The sequence below is a fragment of the Indicator indicator genome, chromosome 22 (genome assembly GCF_027791375.1).
Source record: "Indicator indicator isolate 239-I01 chromosome 22, UM_Iind_1.1, whole genome shotgun sequence".
Lineage (NCBI taxonomy): Eukaryota > Metazoa > Chordata > Aves > Piciformes > Indicatoridae > Indicator > Indicator indicator.
In genome coordinates, this window is record NC_072031.1 from 16,556,687 (window position 1) to 16,574,873 (window position 18,187).

Genomic DNA, 18,187 nt, shown 5'->3' on the forward strand with positions numbered 1-18,187 from the left:
CATAGAGAGTACATACTGCAAGCACACATTCAGAGCAGAACCAGGCCCAGGGCAGGGCCTTTGCTGGAGACTCAAGAATTTCAGCACTCTTCTACCAGGTTCTCAGGACTCCTGGTCAAAGGGAGCAGCTCTGGACCAGTGGAGGGCTGAGCTGCCCACTGCCTGGTTCCCAAAAAAGGTGCAGGACACCCAGATGGGTTCTGCACTGGAGGAGTTGTGATCACTGCTGCTCCAAGACACTTCACAGACTCCCCACAGGCAGCTGGACTGCAAGATAAAAATGGGTGGGAATGAGTGCAAAGTGTGAATAAATCCATCCCTGGCCAGCCTTACCTAGCAGCCATCTTCTTGTACAGCAGCTCCCGCATCTGATGAGGACCTAGCCAGGGCCAGGGGCCTCTGGGCAGAGGGAAGGCCACAGGTCACACCTCCAGCTCAAAACAAGGAGTGTCTGGGTGGGAGGTGGTGACAGCAGACATGGTTGGTGAGACTGGGCAGAGGCAGGTGACTGGGAGGTCCTCGCTTCCTAGTGGAAACTGGGGCAGAAGTACTGAGTACTGGTACCTCCTCTGGAAGAGGAAGAGGAGTCTTCACTGGAGCTAGGGTGAATGCAGGCAGTGGGGAAAAAAAAAAAAAAAAAATCACTGAGCAAAGCAAAGGGAGGATGCAGAGGACAGAGCAGACATGGCTGTCCCAGTTAGTCCCACATGGGCCAGTCCCAAGTGGTGCTTGTCCCATCCCCACCTGCTCAGGAGCCTCAGGAACATGCTGCTGTGCACAGGCAGCAGTGAGCAGAGGTAGGACACCCTCCAGAAGGAAGAGAGGCAGCAGGGATGGCTTGGACCCTTTTATTGAGGGTGCCCAGGAAGGTAACCTTGCAAATCCCATCCTTACAGCTCTTCCTGTGCCCCTGGCTTTGCTTTCACCAAGTGCTTCTTCTGAGGGCCCTGGAAGAGAGCAGAGAGGAGAGGTCTCAGCCAAAGGCACAGATCCTCATCAGCCAACTCAACAGAGCCTGAGGGGTTTCCAACAGCTAAGGAATGAGCTTGTCTCAGACCAAAGATCCTGTGGGACCAGATGACAATTACTTCCCTCCCTCTGCTTCCAGACAGCACACACAGGGTAAACTCTCAGCCTGCAGTAGGAAATGGCAAAGAAAAGAGCTCCAAGCAGGTAAAACCACCTCCTGTCACTAAGCTCCACGTCACAGCTCCTCAGGACCTGCAGTGACAGCAAGAGCAGAAGACAGGACAAGCTGCTCAGATAAAGGAAATCAGCTTAACCTCTAAACAGCTCTGCAGAGGCACTGCAGAGCCAATCCCCCTGCCTGGGGCTAAGGAGGCTTAGCCACTTCCACGTGGGATTTCTGGCTGACAGGCCAGATCCAGCCCCACTTTAGGCCTGCCTGGTATCCAGGCAGTTGTTTCTGTCCAAGTGAAGCCTTGGCTTCCTTAATGCTTCCTCCATTTCACATCCAGGCTGATGTACCAGCCTGGTGGAGCTGCCAAACTGTTGAAGAAACCCTGCTGGGGTTGGATTTATCTGAGTACATTTATACCCTGGATTAAAGACAAACATCCTGCTTGGCCTCTTTGAAAGCTTCCCAATGGAAGCATCACCAGCTTCTGGCTGAACTTGACCCAAACTTTCCTCCTGAAGAACATGAAAGTTCTAAATCATCCCAAAGAAAGCAAAGCAGCCGAGCAAGCTGGGGGTGGAAGGAACCATATGTCCCCAAGCAGCTCCTGCTAAGTTAAGTGCTGGTGGCAAACATCCCATGGGAATGGGACCTGCTTGGCCATCTGGTAGGTTATTTGCTGCTTGGGTTGCCTTGGATCACTCACACAACCACCATGCCCCAGGATACATCAGGGGTAACCTGCTGGAAGGCAGCTCCATGGAGAAGGACCCTGGAGTCCTGGTGGACAAAAGTTATCCATGGGACAGCAATGTGCCCTTGTAGCCAAGAAGGTGTGGACAGCAGATCAAGGATGGTTCTCCTCCCTCTCCACTGTGTCTTGGTGAGGCCACATCTGGAGCACTGGGTCCAGTTCTGGGCTCCCCAGTTCAAGGGGGACAGGGAACTATTAGAGAGTGTCCAGTGGAGGCTACATGGATGGAACATCTGTCTGGTGAAGAAAGGCTGAGAGCCTTGGGATGGCCTGAGAGGTGATCTTACTGATGTTTATAAATACCTGAAGAGAAGGTGGGGGAAGGAGAAGGGCCCAGGCTCTGCTCAGTGGTGTCCTGTGATAGGACAAGGGCCAATGGACACAAACTGGAAACCAGGAAATTCCTTCCCAGCATAAGAGGAAATTTCTTTGGTGTGAGGGTACTGGAGCCCTGGAGCAGACTGCCCAGAGAGGTTGTGGAGTCTCCTTCTTTGGAGACTTTCAAGACCCACTTGGATGCCTTCCTGTGTGACCTGCCCTGGGTGACCCTGCTCTGGCAGGGGCTTGCCTGGATGATCTCCAAAGGTCCCTTTTAACCCCTACCACTCTGTGACTCTATAATGAATTCCTGCCTCTTTCATGCAGGATGGTCCTGATGCTTCATTTGGCTGCTGTGAAATTAAGGAGCAGGTGCTTGGTTGGAGTGGAGTAGAGCTGGTTTATCTCCAGCTGGGAGCATGCCCTGGGAGCTGGAGCAGAGCAGAACTCACCATGAAAGCTCTCTTCTCCTGAGCTGTCTGGAAGCGGCCATGGCCGAACTTGGAGGTGGTGTCAATGAATTTGAGCTCAATGGCCTCCTGGGACCGGCGGCTCGTGTGCACCAGCAGGGACTGGGAAAGAAAAGTCAGTGCAGCAGGTCACCCTTACAGGAAGGTCAGGCAGGGGACCAGAGCACAGAATCAGAGAAGCATTTTGGTTAGAAAAGACTTAAAAGATCATCTGGTCCAACCATGAGCTATCTACCAAGCCTGGTGATAAACTTTGTCCTCCCTGAAATCACCACAGCTCCATGGCTTTGAAACCCCTCCAGGGATGGGGACTCCACCAATGCCCTGGGCAATCTGGGCCAGGCCTTGACACAAGAGGGACAAATTGTTCCTCACGTTCAATCTAAACCAGAAGGTCTCACTGAGCACCACACTCTTGGCCACAAGTGACAAGGACCCAAGCAGCCTCCCAGACCAGCACCTGGGGGCATTCTCCACCTGGTGAAGCTGCTCATGGGGAGCTCAACCCATCCCTGCCCAGACTCAGCTGAGCTCTCACCTTACGGAGGGTGAGCACTCGCTTCTTGGTGCCCACCACGCAGCCCTTCAGCATCAGGAAGTCATTGTTGACCTCCCCATAGTGAGGAAAGCCACCCTGTGAGGGGAGACAGAGAGAGGACTGGCAGGCAGGAGAGCTGGGTGGCAGCAGAGGTGCCCTCAGGTGGCATTTTCTAAGGAAGGAGAAAGCCACCAATGCTCTGAACCCTTCAGGTTGCCTTCTCAGGACCACCAGAGCACCGCAACCACACTGAGTGCATGATCCCAGCTAAGGAGCACCCCCTGAGAGCTGGGAAAGCAGGAAGCCTGGGCTCCCTTCCCTGCAGGACATGGGTGCCAGAGAGAAGAGCTGGCTGGATGCCTGAGTTAAGTTTTTAATGACAAAAAGGGAAATTTCCAGGCAAACATTTATCTGTGTCAGGTTTCTAACACAATTTAGACTTCCTTTGCTTTTCAAAGTTCTCAGCTGCTGCCCAAGTTACCAATTGGAAGTTAAATGTTTGGGCCTAAAAAAAAAAAAAAAAACACCTCATGGAGGAGGCTTTCCACGTCCAAAACATGAGGAATCTCCTCATTTCTTTCAGTGGACTTCTTTCAGATCATTTCCTGTGCAGCTGTCTCCAAGCCAAGGAATTCCTTCCCTGGCTTGGATTCCTGCATCCAGGGCCAGTCACAGCCCTGTGGTCTCCTCAGTCCTTACCAGAGGTGTGATGGTCTTCTCTGTCATGTCATAGTTGGTTGAGGCATTGTTCCTCACCACCTTCCCATCTTCCACATGGATCCCACGACCAATGCGGTAAATCTAGGAGCAGAGAGCAAATGGAGATGGCGACTTCTGTGCCCTCTGACTGAGGGATGTCACAGGGATGAGATGGGTTTCAAAGAGCGTCCTGTGTCCATCTCTGGAGCACTCAACACAGGAAGGACATAGACCTGATGGAGCAGGTCCAGAGGAGGGCCAGGAAAATGATCATGGGGCTGGAGAACCTCTGCTATGAGGACAGGCTGAGGGAGCTAGGGGTGTGCAGTCTGCAGAAGAGAAGGCTCCAGGTACTGCCAGGACCTGAAGGGGCTACAGGAAGGCTGCAGAGGGACTGTTCCCAAAGGCCTGCAGGGACAGGACAAGAGGCAATGGTTTGAAATGAGAGCAGAGCAGATTGAGATTGGATATGAGGAACAAGTTCTGCAGCAGGAGGCTGCTGGAACACTGCAACAGGTTGCCCAGGGAGGGAGCTGAGGTCCCATGCCCGGAGCCATTCAAGGTGAGGCTGGAGAAGGCTCTGAGCAACCTGCTCTAGTGGAGAATGTCCCTGCTGCCTGCAGGAGGGTAGGACTGGATGAGCTTTGGAGGTCCCTTCCAACCCAAACCATTCCATGATTCTGTAGGATGTGACCTCTGTGATGTGTCCCTCAAAGAGGCAAGAAGCACCAGGAGAGATGTGGAGAACAGCAGCACTGGGAAAGATCTGAGAAGCTGTGGGGAACACAGAGCAGGCTGCAAAGAAGAATGGTGCCAGGGCAAGGAGGCAGGGAGGGGCAGCAGTGCCCCGAGGCTGGGCCATACCTTCTTGTTGAGCTCGGTGCGGTGCTGGTAGCCCTTCTGGCCAGCGCGGGCGATGGAGTAGCCGACCCGGGACGGGTGCCAGGCCCCGATGCAGGCAACCTTGCGCAGCCCTTTGTGAGTCTTCCTGGGCAGCTTCTTGGTGTGCCAGCGGCTGGTCACCCCTGCAAGGTCACCAGAGAGGCAACTGAGAACATCTTGGGCAGGAGGCTGCTGTGTTCCCAGCGTGGCTAAGGCTCCTCTCCCCACAGTGCCACATGAGAAGGACAGAATCGAGCCACTTGCGAGGGTCTCCCTGCTCTGTACCTTTCATCCCATGCCCCTTGGTGACACCAATGATATCAATCATCTCATTCTGGCTGAAGACATTGTGCACAGAAATCTGCTTCTCCAGCCTCTCACGAACCCAGTCAACCTTCTCAGCCACTGTGCCACCGTTCAGCTGGATCTCCATCACGTGGGCCTTCTTCTGCCGCAGCGGGAGCAGCCTCATCTGCAGCAGACAGACCATCCAGCACTGGGGAGGGCTCAGGGGCTGAGCAGGGCCAGCTCTGCACCACCCCTCCCTACCACACTGCCAACCTCTTCATAACCAGCCAGTAACAGTCAGCATGCCTGCTCCTTGCCAGGAGCCCAGCTTCCTGCTCTGCCATCTCCCACTGGAGCTGGTGCACCTCCTCCCTCCAAGGAGCACAGGAACAGATCAGCCTCATCCTACCCCAAGAGTTCAACACAGTGGTTGATAGCCAGGGTAAATGCTCCAGAGGAGCTCATCACCAGAGCACTGCTTGAGGCCTTTGGTTGTGCTCCACCTCTGCTTCCAGACTGAACAGCTGTTTCTAGGTCCTGCCAAGAGGTGCCTCTGCTCTCTCCAGCCCCAGCTCCCTGTGAAATCACCACAGCAGAACTTTGAGGGTCTGTGCCATCTCCAAGTGAAGCCTTAGCTCTGCCCCAGGCTCCAAAGCAGCCCTTATCTCCAGGGATCAGCATGAAAAGGAGCCCTGTGCATCCAGCAAGTAGCATCTGGCAACACTGTGCCTGCCCCTGGGTTATTTTTACCCAAAACATTTGACACCAGTTGCTAATTTGAGGTGATCATGAGGCATAAGGTCCCTTGCTGACACAGAGCTCATCACCTGCTGAGGCTCTGGGCAGTTTGCTCTTCTCCATGGCTGTGTGGCCTCCTCAGCGTGCTTGAGTCACAGCTCCCTGCAGCAATCCCCCAGCTCCAAGGGACAGGGCTGGTGGCAGGAGGTAGCTGGAAAGGTCACGCAGCACCTCCCACTCCTGCACACCCTCTGGCAAGCATCTGCCTGCTCAGCCTCCTGTGATCCCACCAAGGCACCCCTGTGATGCCAGCTCCCAGGTCCTCCCCACACTGCCAAGCAGACCCTGAGGCCACCCTGCGCAGCTCCCTGCGAGGCTCTGACCTGTGTGTGCATGATGGCACGGATGACCTTGCAGTACTTCTTCATGGCTGCAAAGTCCTTCTCCAGCTGCCTTTTGCCAGCCTCATCCTGCCACTTTTTGCAGTACTTGGTGAAGGCCTTCTTCTTGCTCTTATGCCTACAACAAAAGGGTTGAGAATTCTTTGCAGTGAGGGTGGGGAGACCCTGGCACAGGCTGCCCAGGGAGGCTGTGGATGCCTGGAGGTGTTCAGGGCCTGGCTGGATGAGGCCTTGAGCAACTTGGTCTAGAGGAAGGTGTCTCTGCCTACAGAAGGGGGTTGGAACTGGATGATCTCTAAGGTCTCTTCAAACCCAACCCATTCTGTGAATCTATAAATCTATGAAAGATTCATCAGAGCTGAATGGTGATGAGTTCTGCTCCTCACTGTGCCCAAAGACAGGGCAGTGCCAGGGGAGAGATCATCCCACCAGGCACCTCCCTGAACCTTGCCTGACTCTAGGGCCAGGACACAGGGTTTTGATGTGAGAGGAGGAATCATAGAATCACAGAATGCCAGGTCAGAGGGGACCTGAAGGACCCAACCTCCAGTCCAACCTTTCTAGGTAAGAATAAAGCTGAAACGAGCTGGCCCAGCACCCTGCCTTCAAACTGTCCAGTGCAGGGGAATCTCCACCTCCCTTGGGAGACTACTCCAGTGTCTAACTGAGGAAACATTTTCTTCTGGATCCCATGGGAATTTCCCTAGCAGTAACTTGGCCCCAGCACCCCTTGTCTTTTCCATGGGACTCCTTGTACAAAGGGAGTCTCCATCCTCTTGGTAGCTACCTTTTATGTACTGGGGCATGGTGGGAAGGTTTCCCCTAAGCCTTCTCTCCTCCAGGCTGAACAAACTCATCACTCTCAGGCTTTCTTCAATTGAAATCTTTTAGTGTGAGGAATCCATTTGTCTCCCACTGACTGACCAAGTGCCATCAAAAACACAAGCAGAAAATCAGAGCTAAAGAGAGAAAGGAAAAAGCAGGCTCCAGCAGGGCTCAAGGGAGTGTGGTGGGTGGATCTCAGTGGCAGGAGACACGATTCCTACAGTTATCCAATTCATGTCTCCACTTCCCTCCCCACCAATGTGGGATTTGGGCTCTTGATGCTTACAAGATCACATTCTGCACCAGTTTGTCACCACCCTGACAAATCTGGGTTTAGTCCCTTCATTTAGTGCCTCAGCTCCAGTACTCCAGTTTAATGGAGGGTGGATTAGATGGAGAGTCATGAGAAATGAACCTGCAGCACCCACTGCCAGGTGAGATCATGGAGAGTGGTAACTTAGTCCAGCCATTAGAATGAATTTGCATGTGCAGGGATGCTGCTTCCCAGCACCAAGCTGTTTGCAGCATCCCCGTGTATGACTAAAGCAGCAGCAGCTTCACCCCAGCTGTTTACTGAAGCTGGGGGAAAGATCTGAGAGAGACCCTGGAAGAGGTTAGCCACGGAGGTTGTGGATGACCCTCCCCTGGCAGCGTTCAAGACCAGGGTGGATGGGGTCCAGTTGAAGGTGTCCCTGCCTGTGGCAGGGGAGTTGGAACTAGATGATCTTTAAGGGCAATTGCAACCCAAACCAGTCTCCCTAGCCTGCAGACCCCTGCAGACCTCTATAGACCACCACAGACCCCAGCAGACCCCTCCAATCCCCTGCAGAGCCCTCCCCACCCGCCAGGGCCGCACCAGTTCCTGTAGAAGCGCCGCCGGCACTCATCGCTGATGTGCTCAGCAAAAACAGTCTTGAAGTTCCTCAAGCCCTTGGGGGTCTCTATGTACCCCACCACCCCCACCACCACCATCGGGGGGGTCTCAATGATGGTCACAGCCTCCACCTCCTCCCTCTTGGAGATCTCTGCAAGACAGTGAAGGGAAACGATGCTCAGCATCACCTGGGATCAGATCATCCCCTGGAATCTCTCATGGTCCCTGACCATCACAGCCAGCAAGCAATGTGCTGGGGGCAAGGCCAGGCTCTGCTCACAGTCAGCCTCAGCCTTTCCACAGTCTCAGAGAGCAATTCAGGTTGGAAAAGGCCTCTAAGGCAATCAAGTCAAACCAGCACTGCCAGATCCCCACTACACCATACCCCACAGCACCACACCTCCACAGCTTTTAAATCCCTCCAGGGATGGAGGCTCTACCACCTGACACCAGCTGAAGGATTTGCTCCCCCAAGCCCTGGACAAGTTACACCTGGTTGGCCAGCAGCCTTCAACCCAACTTCCCCAGTACATGGGATGGTTCTTGCCCCAGAGTTTGGCTGTAATCCTGTGAGTAATGTTCTAAACCTGCGCAGCAAGGTGCTCCAAGCCCAGGACTTGTCAGGTAGCTCCCCGGCAGGATCCAACCAACCATCAGTCACTGTATCAGTTTGGGGACTCTGCAGCAACCCCCAGAGCCAGCTTTTATGGTAGCCTTTGGCCATGCAAGATCTGGATGGCATTGCAGGAGATAGGTTGGAAGCTGTGTGCTCCACCACCCATTCCCAGGAGCAGCTTTTCCCACCAGTAAGTCTCAGCTCCCTCCTGGATGTGGCTCCCAAGTCCCATCAGCCTTACTGAGCCCAGGCCTGTGCACCTCCCGCACAGTGTGTGTCATGCCAGCTTTGTAGCCCAGGAAAGCTGTCAGGTGGACTGGTTTGCTGGGATCATCCTTAGGCCAGGACTTCACCTTCCCTCGGTGGCGACGGCTCCTCTTGTGGGGCAGGAAGCCCAGGTGGCCATGCCTGGGAGCAGAGAACTTGCGGTGGGACTGCAGGGAGGAAGAGCGAGAAAGAGCAGCTTCACTTTCATGTCCTAGAAGATGCTGGGACCCAAAGGACAACAGGAAATGTCCACTTTTAACATCAGTGAATGCTGGAGAAATTCTGCACCTCAATTATCATAGAACCATGGAAAGGTTTGGGTTAGAAGGGACCTTTAAGATGATCCAGTTCCAAACCCCCTGCCATGGGCTGGGACACCTCCCACCAGCCCAGGTTGCTCAAGGCCTCATCCAGCCTGGTCTTAAACACATCCAGGGATGAGGAGTCTTCAGCTTCTCTGGGCTGTTCCAGTATCTCACCACCCTCATAGTACAGAACTTCTCCACAATGTCCAATCTCAATCTCCCCTGCTCTGGTTTCAAACCACTGCCCCTTGAATTCCAACACAAGAAGAAGAGCACAGACAGGATGGGATTTTGTTCAAGCTTCCCTCATGTGCATGGAAGAATTTAGTAAGTTTTTGGACAAATTATGCCAATAAAAAAATAACAACAACAAAAACCAAACAAACAAAAAAACCCCACACCACCAAACCAACCCTTGAACAAGATCTTCCTCCTTCTGCTTGAGGACTTTGAAGGAGAAAGATGTTCTTTAATAGCCCTACCCTTCTGTGATCTTAATTATAAAAACCTTCTTTTGTATTCTGCTGCACCAAAAAGGCCTGCTCAGATTTCATGGGCTTTGGTTCATGGAGGCAAATGGCCCCAAACAAGCACAGAAGGAAAAATGGGAAAGGATGCCCAAAGGATTCAGTAATAGGAACATGGGCAGGTTAAAAACGCACCTGGAAAACCAAATTAGAAGAGCTAAATATATAAACCCCCACTGCAAGGTCATGCTGAGCCAGGCAGGGAAAAGCAACTTCAGAGACATGGGACAAGATCTCACACAGCTGGCACCAAGGCAGGGGGAGCTGGGGCTCAGCGCAAGCAGCAAAGAGTTAGACCAACACCCACCACAATCCCTTCCTTGCTAAGCTCAGTCCCAGCACCTGCTTACACTTTCCACCAAGCTTATTTCTCAGCCCAGGTGGAGCTCTGTTGAGCTCCACCCTATCACAGCTGCAGTTAACATCACCCAGCCCTGCTGTGTCCCTCTGCACACAATGGAAAGGTAGCAGAGCTGTACAAACCATAGGCTGCCTTCCTCTGGGTCAGCTGCAGAAGGAGGCTGTCACTAAGCGCCTCTCCTGTCTAATACTTAAGATGGTTATCAGTCTGAAGACACAAATTTAGCTACTAGCTTCACCCGTTGCTATATTCATTCCATAGTCAGCCAAGCTGGCAGGTTGTGGTGTGATAAAGGTCAGTTGTCTGTGGCTCTCAGTTTACCCTCTCCCTCCTGAACGAAGTGAACGTGAATGGCAGCATTTAGGATCACTTCCTAACAGGGCACAACACAGCCAGAGCTGTGAACATGGCACCCAACAGTCCAGGCTCAGGACAGACACTGCTCTGCACAGGGACAAACATACCTCCATCAAAGAATGACACAACAGCTTTGGTTGCACCCAACAGTCCAGGCTCAGGACAGACACTGCTCTGCACAGGGACAAACATACCTCCATCAAAGAATGACACAACAGCTTTGGTTGGAAGACACTTGTGAAATCATCCTGTCCAGCCCTTACCCCAGCACTGCCAGGGCACCACCAAACCATGGCCCTCAGCACCACATCTGCTCAGCTTTGAAACCCCTCCAGGGATGGACACGCCATCATTGCCCTGTGCAGCCTGGGCCAGGGCTTGACAACCCTATTGGGGAAGAAATTGTTCCTCATGTCTCATCTTAACCTCCCTTGGCACAATTTCAGGCCATTTCCCCTCCTTCTATCATTTGTTCTTTGGGAGGAGACCAACACCAACCTGGCTCCAGCCTCCTTTCAGGGAGCTGTAGAGAGCAATGAGGTCTCCCCTCAGTTTCTTTTCTCCAGTCTGAACAACCCCAATTCTGTCACTTGCTCCCCACCAGCCCTGTTCTCCAGACCCTTTCCCAGATTCATTGCCCATCTCTGGACACACTTCCATCGTCTCAACGTCGTTCTTGGAGCGAAGGCCCCAAAATTGAACCCAGGATCAGAGGTGCAGCCTCAGCAGTGCCCAGTACAGGGAGACAATCCCTGCCCTGCTCCTGCTGGCCACACCATTGCTGATCCAGGCCAGGATATTCCTGGCCTTCTTGGACACCTGGGCACACTCTGGCTCATCTCCAGCCACTGTTAACCAACAACCCCCAGGTCTTTTTCTACGAGGCAGTTTCCAGCCACTCTGCCCACAGCCTGGAGCCTTCATGGGGCTGTTGGGACCCAAGCGCAGGACCCAGCACTGGACCCTGTCGTATCTCATCCCACTGGTCTCAGCCAGTTTGGGAACTGCGAGCCCACAGCCCAGGCAAGAAGGATTCAGCGACTGTGATCGGGAAAGAACCCCACGTAACGGACCTGGCTGCGGGCCGGGCCAGGCCGCTCCGCAGGCTGAGCCGTGAGATCGCTTGGCCGGGCCGCGGGGACATGCCCGCTCCCGTTAGAGCTCCCAGCATGCACCGGGCGCAGCAGAGCATGCGCAGAGCGGCGGCACCGCCTGACCTGCCGCCTGGGCGCCGCCATCTTGTCCGTCCCTGCCGCCCGCCGGCCCGCAGCCTCCGCTGTCATGCCTGAGGATTCGGACCGGGAGGCCTACAAGCTGCCCCCGACCCGCACCCCCGTATCCGACAGGATCACATCGGTGCCCAATCCGGCCGAATTCTTTCAGACCGTCTTCAACTATGTCGTCGACGCGCCCATCACCTTCGTCCGAGGTACCGGGGAGTCGAGTAGTGCCGGGGTGGCCGGGGTCCCTCACTAGCGTCGATCAGCCGTAGCTGCGGAGCCGAGCCCCGGCGTGGCACGGGAGCACTGGCGGGGGTCGGGAACCGAGGCAGGCGCGGGCACCGGGACAGTAAGGTGTGTGTGTGGGACACGGCCCGGACGCTGGGACAGACGCGAAGGTGTGGGACATAGACAGGAACAAACCCAGCATGGACACCGGTACAGGCACGGGGAGACGGGACACGCAAGGACACGGGGACGTGGGTGACGGACAGGAAAGAACACAATGGGGACACCGGCACGGGGACACAGGGATGCAGGACACAGACAAGAACACAGCAGGGATGGACAGAGATGGGAACGTGGCACACACGAGGACACAAGGATGTGGGACAGAGCATGGACACGGACACAGGGAGGTGGGACACAGACAGGAGCACAGCATGGAAATGGACAGACACAGGGAGGTGGGACACAAGAGCATAGCATGGAAACTGACAGACACGGGGATGTGGGACAGACACAAGGACACGGGTGAGATCACAGCATGGACATCAGGACAAGCACAGATTGGCAAGACACAGAAAAGAATGAACACGACATGGGACACAGGAACACAGCATGGACACTGGGAGACAGTAGACATAGCAGAGAGACTCAGAGAAGCAGAGGGATAAGAGGGAGCAGGGTGTGCAGGGCTGGCGGTGGCCCAGGCAGGTGTGACCGTGGCTCCCATGGCTGTCGCTGCAGAGTGGATCGAGCGCCAGCACGCCAAGAACAAGTTCTACTACTACCACCAGAAGTTCCGCCGTGTGCCCGACGTGAGCCAGTGTCTGGAGGGGGATTACCTCTGCTACTTCGAGGCTGAAGCACAGTGGAGGAGGGACAGGTATGGCTGTCACACAGCTGTCCCCAGGCAAGGCCCTGCTGTGCCTTAACCTGGGCTTGAACTCATCATGGAGCTTGGGGTGTTGTAGCAGCACCTCCCGCCCACCCTGTTACAGGACACCCACTTCAGAGCCCTGCTGTGCCCTACAGCATGCTTGAGCTGAGTAGGGTGGCATTGGAACACAACGTGCAGCACTGCTGCAAGGCCAGGTCCTGTAAAGACCCAGAACTGACCTTCACCAGGGCATCATTAGCCCTTTGCTCAGCTTTTCTAGCATGCTTTGGCTGTGGTCATTCATCATCATTTCCCACAGGATGGTTGATCAGGAAATTGTGGAGATCATCCGGGAAAGGCTAGGTGCGTGCAAGCACAGGGAAGGACCCAACCAGTTCCAGAACTGTGCCAAGGAGATGGAGCTGCTGGCACAGGTCACCAAGGCCTACCAGGACAGATGTGAGTAGGACAACAGCCCACACACCTCCGACAGTATGCAGGGAAAGGAGGGTTTGAGCGACATCCCAGACTTCCCATGGAAACAGAAGTTTGTTTCTTTTTAGAAGAGATTTTAGAGCTTTATTTCCTCTCTAGATGGTGATCTTGGTGTCCATGGAAATGCAAGGACATGCCTGATGAAGCAGAAGCACAGGATGATGGAGGAGAGGAAGGCACAAGCAAATGCCTCTCAGTAGATGGAAGTGGTCAGCATCTCCATCCACGGTGCCTGTGTCCAGTACTGCATGTTGGACCTCTGAATAAATGTGCAGCCCCACGTTCTGCCATGCAGCCAGACTCTAGAGTCATTCTTGGGAGAGATCTGAGATTTTTTTCCTGTCCCATCTGTGAATTCCATCCTCTGAACCAAGGTCAGCCGTTACCTTACTCCAGGAACCAGGATTCTCCCTGTTCCTCTCCCCCAGCTCAATAAACCAACACAAAGACACTGCTCTGCCCAGCCCCAGCAGGGAACCCCTCAGTTAGGGTGAAGGTGACAGCACATCATCTTCAGAGCTGCTTCTACACCCCATCAGGACATGATGAAGGGTCTCCATGAGACACACAGGGGTTGGACTAAATGATCTTTAGAGGTCCCTTCCAACCCAGTGTTTTCTTTGACTCTATTTCATTCCAGATGCTCAGACTGTGGCCCACAGACCTGAACCTGCCCAAATCCCCAGCAGACTGAATCCCACCACACCAGTTTCTTGTTCACTGATCCTTTTATTCTCTTGTACAAAACCCACTTATGTGGCCACAGCAGCTGCCTGGGTTCTCTGCACAGAGACTCTGGTGTGGGTCTTGGCCAGATGATCAGTGAACTCCTGAAAAAAAAAAAACACCAAAAAAAAACACCAAAAAAAAAAAAAAAAAAAACAAAAAAAACAAAAAACCACACACAAAAAAAAAAAAAACACACCGTTGGTTTCCTTTTTTTCCCAGCCACTAGCACAAGTTTCTCAGTGCTCCCGTTCCAACACATGGAGGGTGGAGTTCAGATACAACTAATTTTCAAAGCTTTCTTATTTTCTTTGCCCACAAAATAAGCCATGCCCTGCAAAGTGCCCCTTGCCCTGACCTGCTCTGACTGCAGCTCTCCTCTCCTGTTATTAAACTGCAAATTCTTTGGAAGCAGCTGAACTTTAAAGATGAAGGAGGGGAAGACCTGGGCTGCAGATGGCAGCAATGCTCTTACCTGGTAAGGAGACTTGGTGAACACAGTCTCTTTCCAGAGGTCTGGTGTCAGGTAACTGTAGGTCTTGGAGATGGCATCAAAAGTGGCTTTAGCTATGGGTAGAGGTCAAACATTTACATCCTGGCTCCGGAAACCCACTCAGGACCCCCCCAGGCAGCTCTAGGAATGTAGAATTCAGGCTGTCACAGGGAGACCACAGCAGGTCTCTCTGATACACCCCCAGAACTCCAGGTGCTCTCTCTCTCTCTCCATTTACGACAATTGCACTACTGCAGCCAAGTGCAACCGCGCAGATTGGGAGATTCCAGAGCACACAAAGTCCTTGTGCTCAACTACAGAGCTTCAGCATCACCTACAGCAGCACTGTCAAAGGATCAGCAGGAGTCTCTGCTTCTGCCTGACCACAGTCTGATCTAACACAGATTAAAAAGGAAGTGTTGTGCCCCAGGTGGTAACAGGAATGGTAATCAGTCCAACCCCCTGCAGCTATCAGGGACATCCCCAAGCAAAGCAGGCTGCAAAGAGCCCCGAACAACCTGGCCTGGGATGGTGCCAGGGATGGGGCAGCTCCCACCTCTCTGGACAGCCTGGGACAGGGTCTCACTACCCTCAGCATAAAATATTCCCTCTATCTCCCGTCTGAATCTCCCTTTTTCAGTTCAAGCCATCACCCCTCATCCTGCCACAGCAGGTCCTGCTCTAAAGTCTGTCCCCAGCTTTCCCATCAGCCTCTCTGAATCCTGAAAGGCCACCAGAAGGTCTACCTGGAGCATTCTCTTCTCCAGACTGAACAACCCCAACTCTCTCAGCCTGGCCTCACAGCAGAGGGCTTCCAGCTCTCCATCACTGCTGTAAGCCTCCTCTGGCCCCTCTCCAACAAGTCCCTGTCTCTCCTGTGTTCCTCAGGACTCCAGACCTGGCCCTAGCACCACAGGTGTGATTTCAGATGCCCTCCCTCCACCTGCATAAACCAAACTACCAACCCAAAGCCTGCCATTTCCAAGCTGTCACCCACTGCTCACCAAAGTTGCCAAGGGTGGCAGTGCAGCCCCTGGCCGAAGTGTAGCAGTCATCAATACCAGCCATCATCAGCAGCTTCTTGGGGACAGGGGCTGACACAATCCCTGTGCCACGGGGGGCTGGGATCAGGCGCACCAGAACAGAGCCACAGCGGCCAGTGACCTGCAGGGACACAGCGCCAGGTTACAGCTCCCAGAACACAGCACCACGGCATGGCCACGGCTGGGCCCAGAGAAATGTCCTCACCTTGCAGGGCACGGTGTGGGGCTTGCCAATCTTGTTGCCCCAGTAGCCTCGTCGCACTGGCACGATGGACAGCTTGGCCAGAATGATTGCCCCACGAATGGCAGTGGCAACTTCCTTCGAGCACTTCACACCCAGGCCAACGTGGCCATTGTAGTCCCCGATGGCAACGAAGGCCTAGGAGCAATGGAGAAGTTCTCAGCGGTTGCCTGTGGAACTCTCTCAGCAGATCACCCTCGGAGGTCTCAGCAAGGAGAACCCTAACTCAAGAAACCTATTTTTCAGAGCTCATCTTTCTGTCCAAACCAGCTAACAACAGAGAAAGTAGGATTTGAATCCCTTCTACAGCCTCAGGCTACTCTCAAGTCCTGCTGATCCCCAAGCAGAGCTCCTCCTTTCCACCCCAAACTTCTCTTTCCACCATCACCCCTGAAAAACCAGCTGCCCAAGCAAAACTTCATTTTGTGCTGGGGCTGTTTCAAACAACATCTGGACAGGCTTTTGGCTTTTACAGTTCAAACAGTCACTTTGCCAGGACACAAACCAACCCCTCCACCAAGGGATTTACTAGACTCTACAGAACAGACATGTTTAGACTCATTGGTTACTGTGACACCACAACAGAGCAGCAAACAGCATCAATTTCAAGCGGGAGGGAATGGATGAAGACAGCTACCTTAAACCTGGTGCGCTGACCAGCACGAGTCTGCTTCTGGACAGGCATAATCTTCAAAACCTCATCTTTCAGGGACGAACCCAGGAAGAAATCGATGATCTCTGACTCCTGCAGAAGTCACTTGGTTGGTTACCCACCTGTGGCCACTCATTTAAGTAAGAACAACACAGCCCAGAAAGCTCATCCAACTCAACAAGCCTACACTCATCTGTTTGAAGTAATATGTACTTAAGCGTTTAACTTCAGAGACCAATTTATTCCAGCTGACTCAGCAACCCCACAAAATAAGTTAAAACTTAGCTTTTTTTTCCCCATCACTGAGTGGAACTGCTAGAGAAACTCTTGAAAGAGCCTGCTGCCATCTCCACGAGAGGCAAAAGGCCTCCATCCTTCACTACAGGCAAATTCATGGTCTTCAGCTTCTGCTAGTGAATGATTTAAGTTCAAACACGCCTGACCTGAACGCTTCGAACAGTAAATATAGCAATTGTGCTCCGCAGCTCAGCTGAGGGCTCTGCTGCACACTACCGTTCACGGCCACTTACCTTGATGGGAAGGGAGAAGAGATAGATCTCTTCAAGAGACTTGATCTTCATATCCTTGACCAGGCGACCAAGTTTGGTGACAGGAATCCACTAGGGAAGAAAGCCATGCGGAAGGGTCACTGGCAGCACCGGCCGCCAGCACCCCACGGGAGCCAGCTTCCTTTCTAGTCCATCTTCCATCGTGGCAGCAGAGCCCCTCACAGCTCCGGGAGTCACTTACTTCCTTATCTTCCGCCTTGCCTCCACGGGCCCCGCGACCTCTCCCGCGGCCCCTACCGCGGCCACGCCCGCGGCCCCGCAGCCCGGTCCCGAAGCCGCCGCGGAAGCCCCCTCGGGCCGCTCCTGCACCCCCCGCAGCACCGGCGTCGTCCGCCATTTGCTAGAGTAAAGAGAGACGCGTTAGGCAGGATGTCACCACCGCCGCCGCCATCCCGGCGCAGACCGATACGGCCGGGAACGGCTGTCCGTGGGCCACCGACAGCCCCGATGGGCACGGATGGGGCGCAGGCCGCACCGCTCCACCACGTCTCCCTCCCGCCCCGCTTACGTGATCTTGTATCGTGAGAGGCCGCACTGTCCCGGCGCTCGCCTTTTAAAGCGGACGGAGTACCGCGAGATTTCCTCTCAGGGAGCCCTGCGCGCTGAATGCCGAATACACAGCGGTGCAGAGAAGGCCTTCTGTCTGCTTATACAGGCTGCGGGGCGCGCACAACGCTAGCAGGGCCGCCTGGAATATTAAGGGCCGCGCACCGGCATAGCTCTGTCTGAGGCGGTGCGGCAGGAGGTGAGGAGGCTTGGTGGTGAGGGAGAGCCTGGTGTCTCCCGCCTTATACGCTCTTTGAGCTTTTAAAGATCACTGTTGGGGTGTTCTTTTGTGCTATTTGCGGAGGCGGGGGTCTCGGGAATTGGCCTAGGAAGGTGTTTCTGAGTACCAGGCACAGTCTGAAAATCATTTGGGGTCTCCTGTGGCCCCTGGTGAGATAACTGTGCCGACAGCATCGGGAACATTAAGCTTATTACCCACATCAAAGTGTGGGGAATGAAACCCGTGTTCCTATAACTCCTGTGCTGGGTGGGTGCCGGAGATCAATGCCTGCTGAGACTCTCAGAGCTACCTTTCTCTTTGTTAGCAGGTGCCGAGCGCGGCCCCGGGGTGCTGAGTACTCGGTGTGGAGAGAATTGATCTGCTGGTGGGGCTGGTCTGCTCGGGCAGGAGGGATTGCTGCTCGTGAAAGCGTTGCACACAAAGGGATGCTGGAATGGATGATTGATAAGAGTATTCACAACTGGAACCCTTTGGAATTTTTACATGTTTTCATATGCAATA

The 18,187-nt window shown here is 54.0% G+C and overlaps 3 protein-coding genes and 1 non-coding gene across 4 annotated transcripts; 2 read left to right on the plus strand and 2 right to left on the minus strand.

Annotated features, from left to right (window-relative positions):
• Nucleotides 1-843: 843 nt before the first annotated feature.
• RPL3L (ribosomal protein L3 like) lies at nucleotides 844-10,161 on the minus strand. The gene is made up of 10 exons (XM_054390979.1): nucleotides 10,124-10,161; nucleotides 8,783-8,975; nucleotides 7,908-8,076; nucleotides 6,209-6,344; nucleotides 5,085-5,271; nucleotides 4,782-4,942; nucleotides 3,918-4,019; nucleotides 3,219-3,314; nucleotides 2,663-2,782; nucleotides 844-947 (listed from the first exon to the last, which is right to left on the minus strand). Exons 1-10 carry the CDS (start codon nucleotides 10,124-10,126, stop codon nucleotides 891-893), a joined length of 1,224 nt encoding a protein of 407 aa, XP_054246954.1. The 5' UTR covers nucleotides 10,127-10,161; the 3' UTR covers nucleotides 844-890.
• A 1,434-nt stretch (nucleotides 10,162-11,595) lies between these two features.
• On the plus strand, nucleotides 11,596-13,588 carry NDUFB10 (NADH:ubiquinone oxidoreductase subunit B10). The gene is made up of 4 exons (XM_054391377.1): nucleotides 11,596-11,787; nucleotides 12,548-12,686; nucleotides 13,000-13,139; nucleotides 13,275-13,588. The coding sequence occupies exons 1-4, from the start codon at nucleotides 11,640-11,642 to the stop codon at nucleotides 13,373-13,375; spliced, it is 528 nt and encodes a 175-aa protein (XP_054247352.1). The 5' UTR covers nucleotides 11,596-11,639; the 3' UTR covers nucleotides 13,376-13,588.
• Nucleotides 13,589-13,604: 16 nt separating this feature from the next.
• On the minus strand, nucleotides 13,605-17,239 carry RPS2 (ribosomal protein S2). Its single transcript, XM_054391376.1, has 7 exons — nucleotides 17,081-17,239; nucleotides 16,861-16,950; nucleotides 16,316-16,423; nucleotides 15,643-15,816; nucleotides 15,399-15,558; nucleotides 14,377-14,468; nucleotides 13,605-14,005 (listed from the first exon to the last, which is right to left on the minus strand). Exons 1-7 carry the CDS (start codon nucleotides 17,234-17,236, stop codon nucleotides 13,928-13,930), a joined length of 858 nt encoding a protein of 285 aa, XP_054247351.1. The 5' UTR covers nucleotides 17,237-17,239; the 3' UTR covers nucleotides 13,605-13,927.
• Nucleotides 17,240-17,797: 558 nt separating this feature from the next.
• Nucleotides 17,798-17,922, plus strand: LOC128974698 (small nucleolar RNA ACA64). The gene has a single exon (XR_008489316.1). It is a non-coding gene; the product is annotated as a small nucleolar RNA ACA64 (small nucleolar RNA).
• The last annotated feature ends 265 nt before the right edge of the window (nucleotides 17,923-18,187 follow it).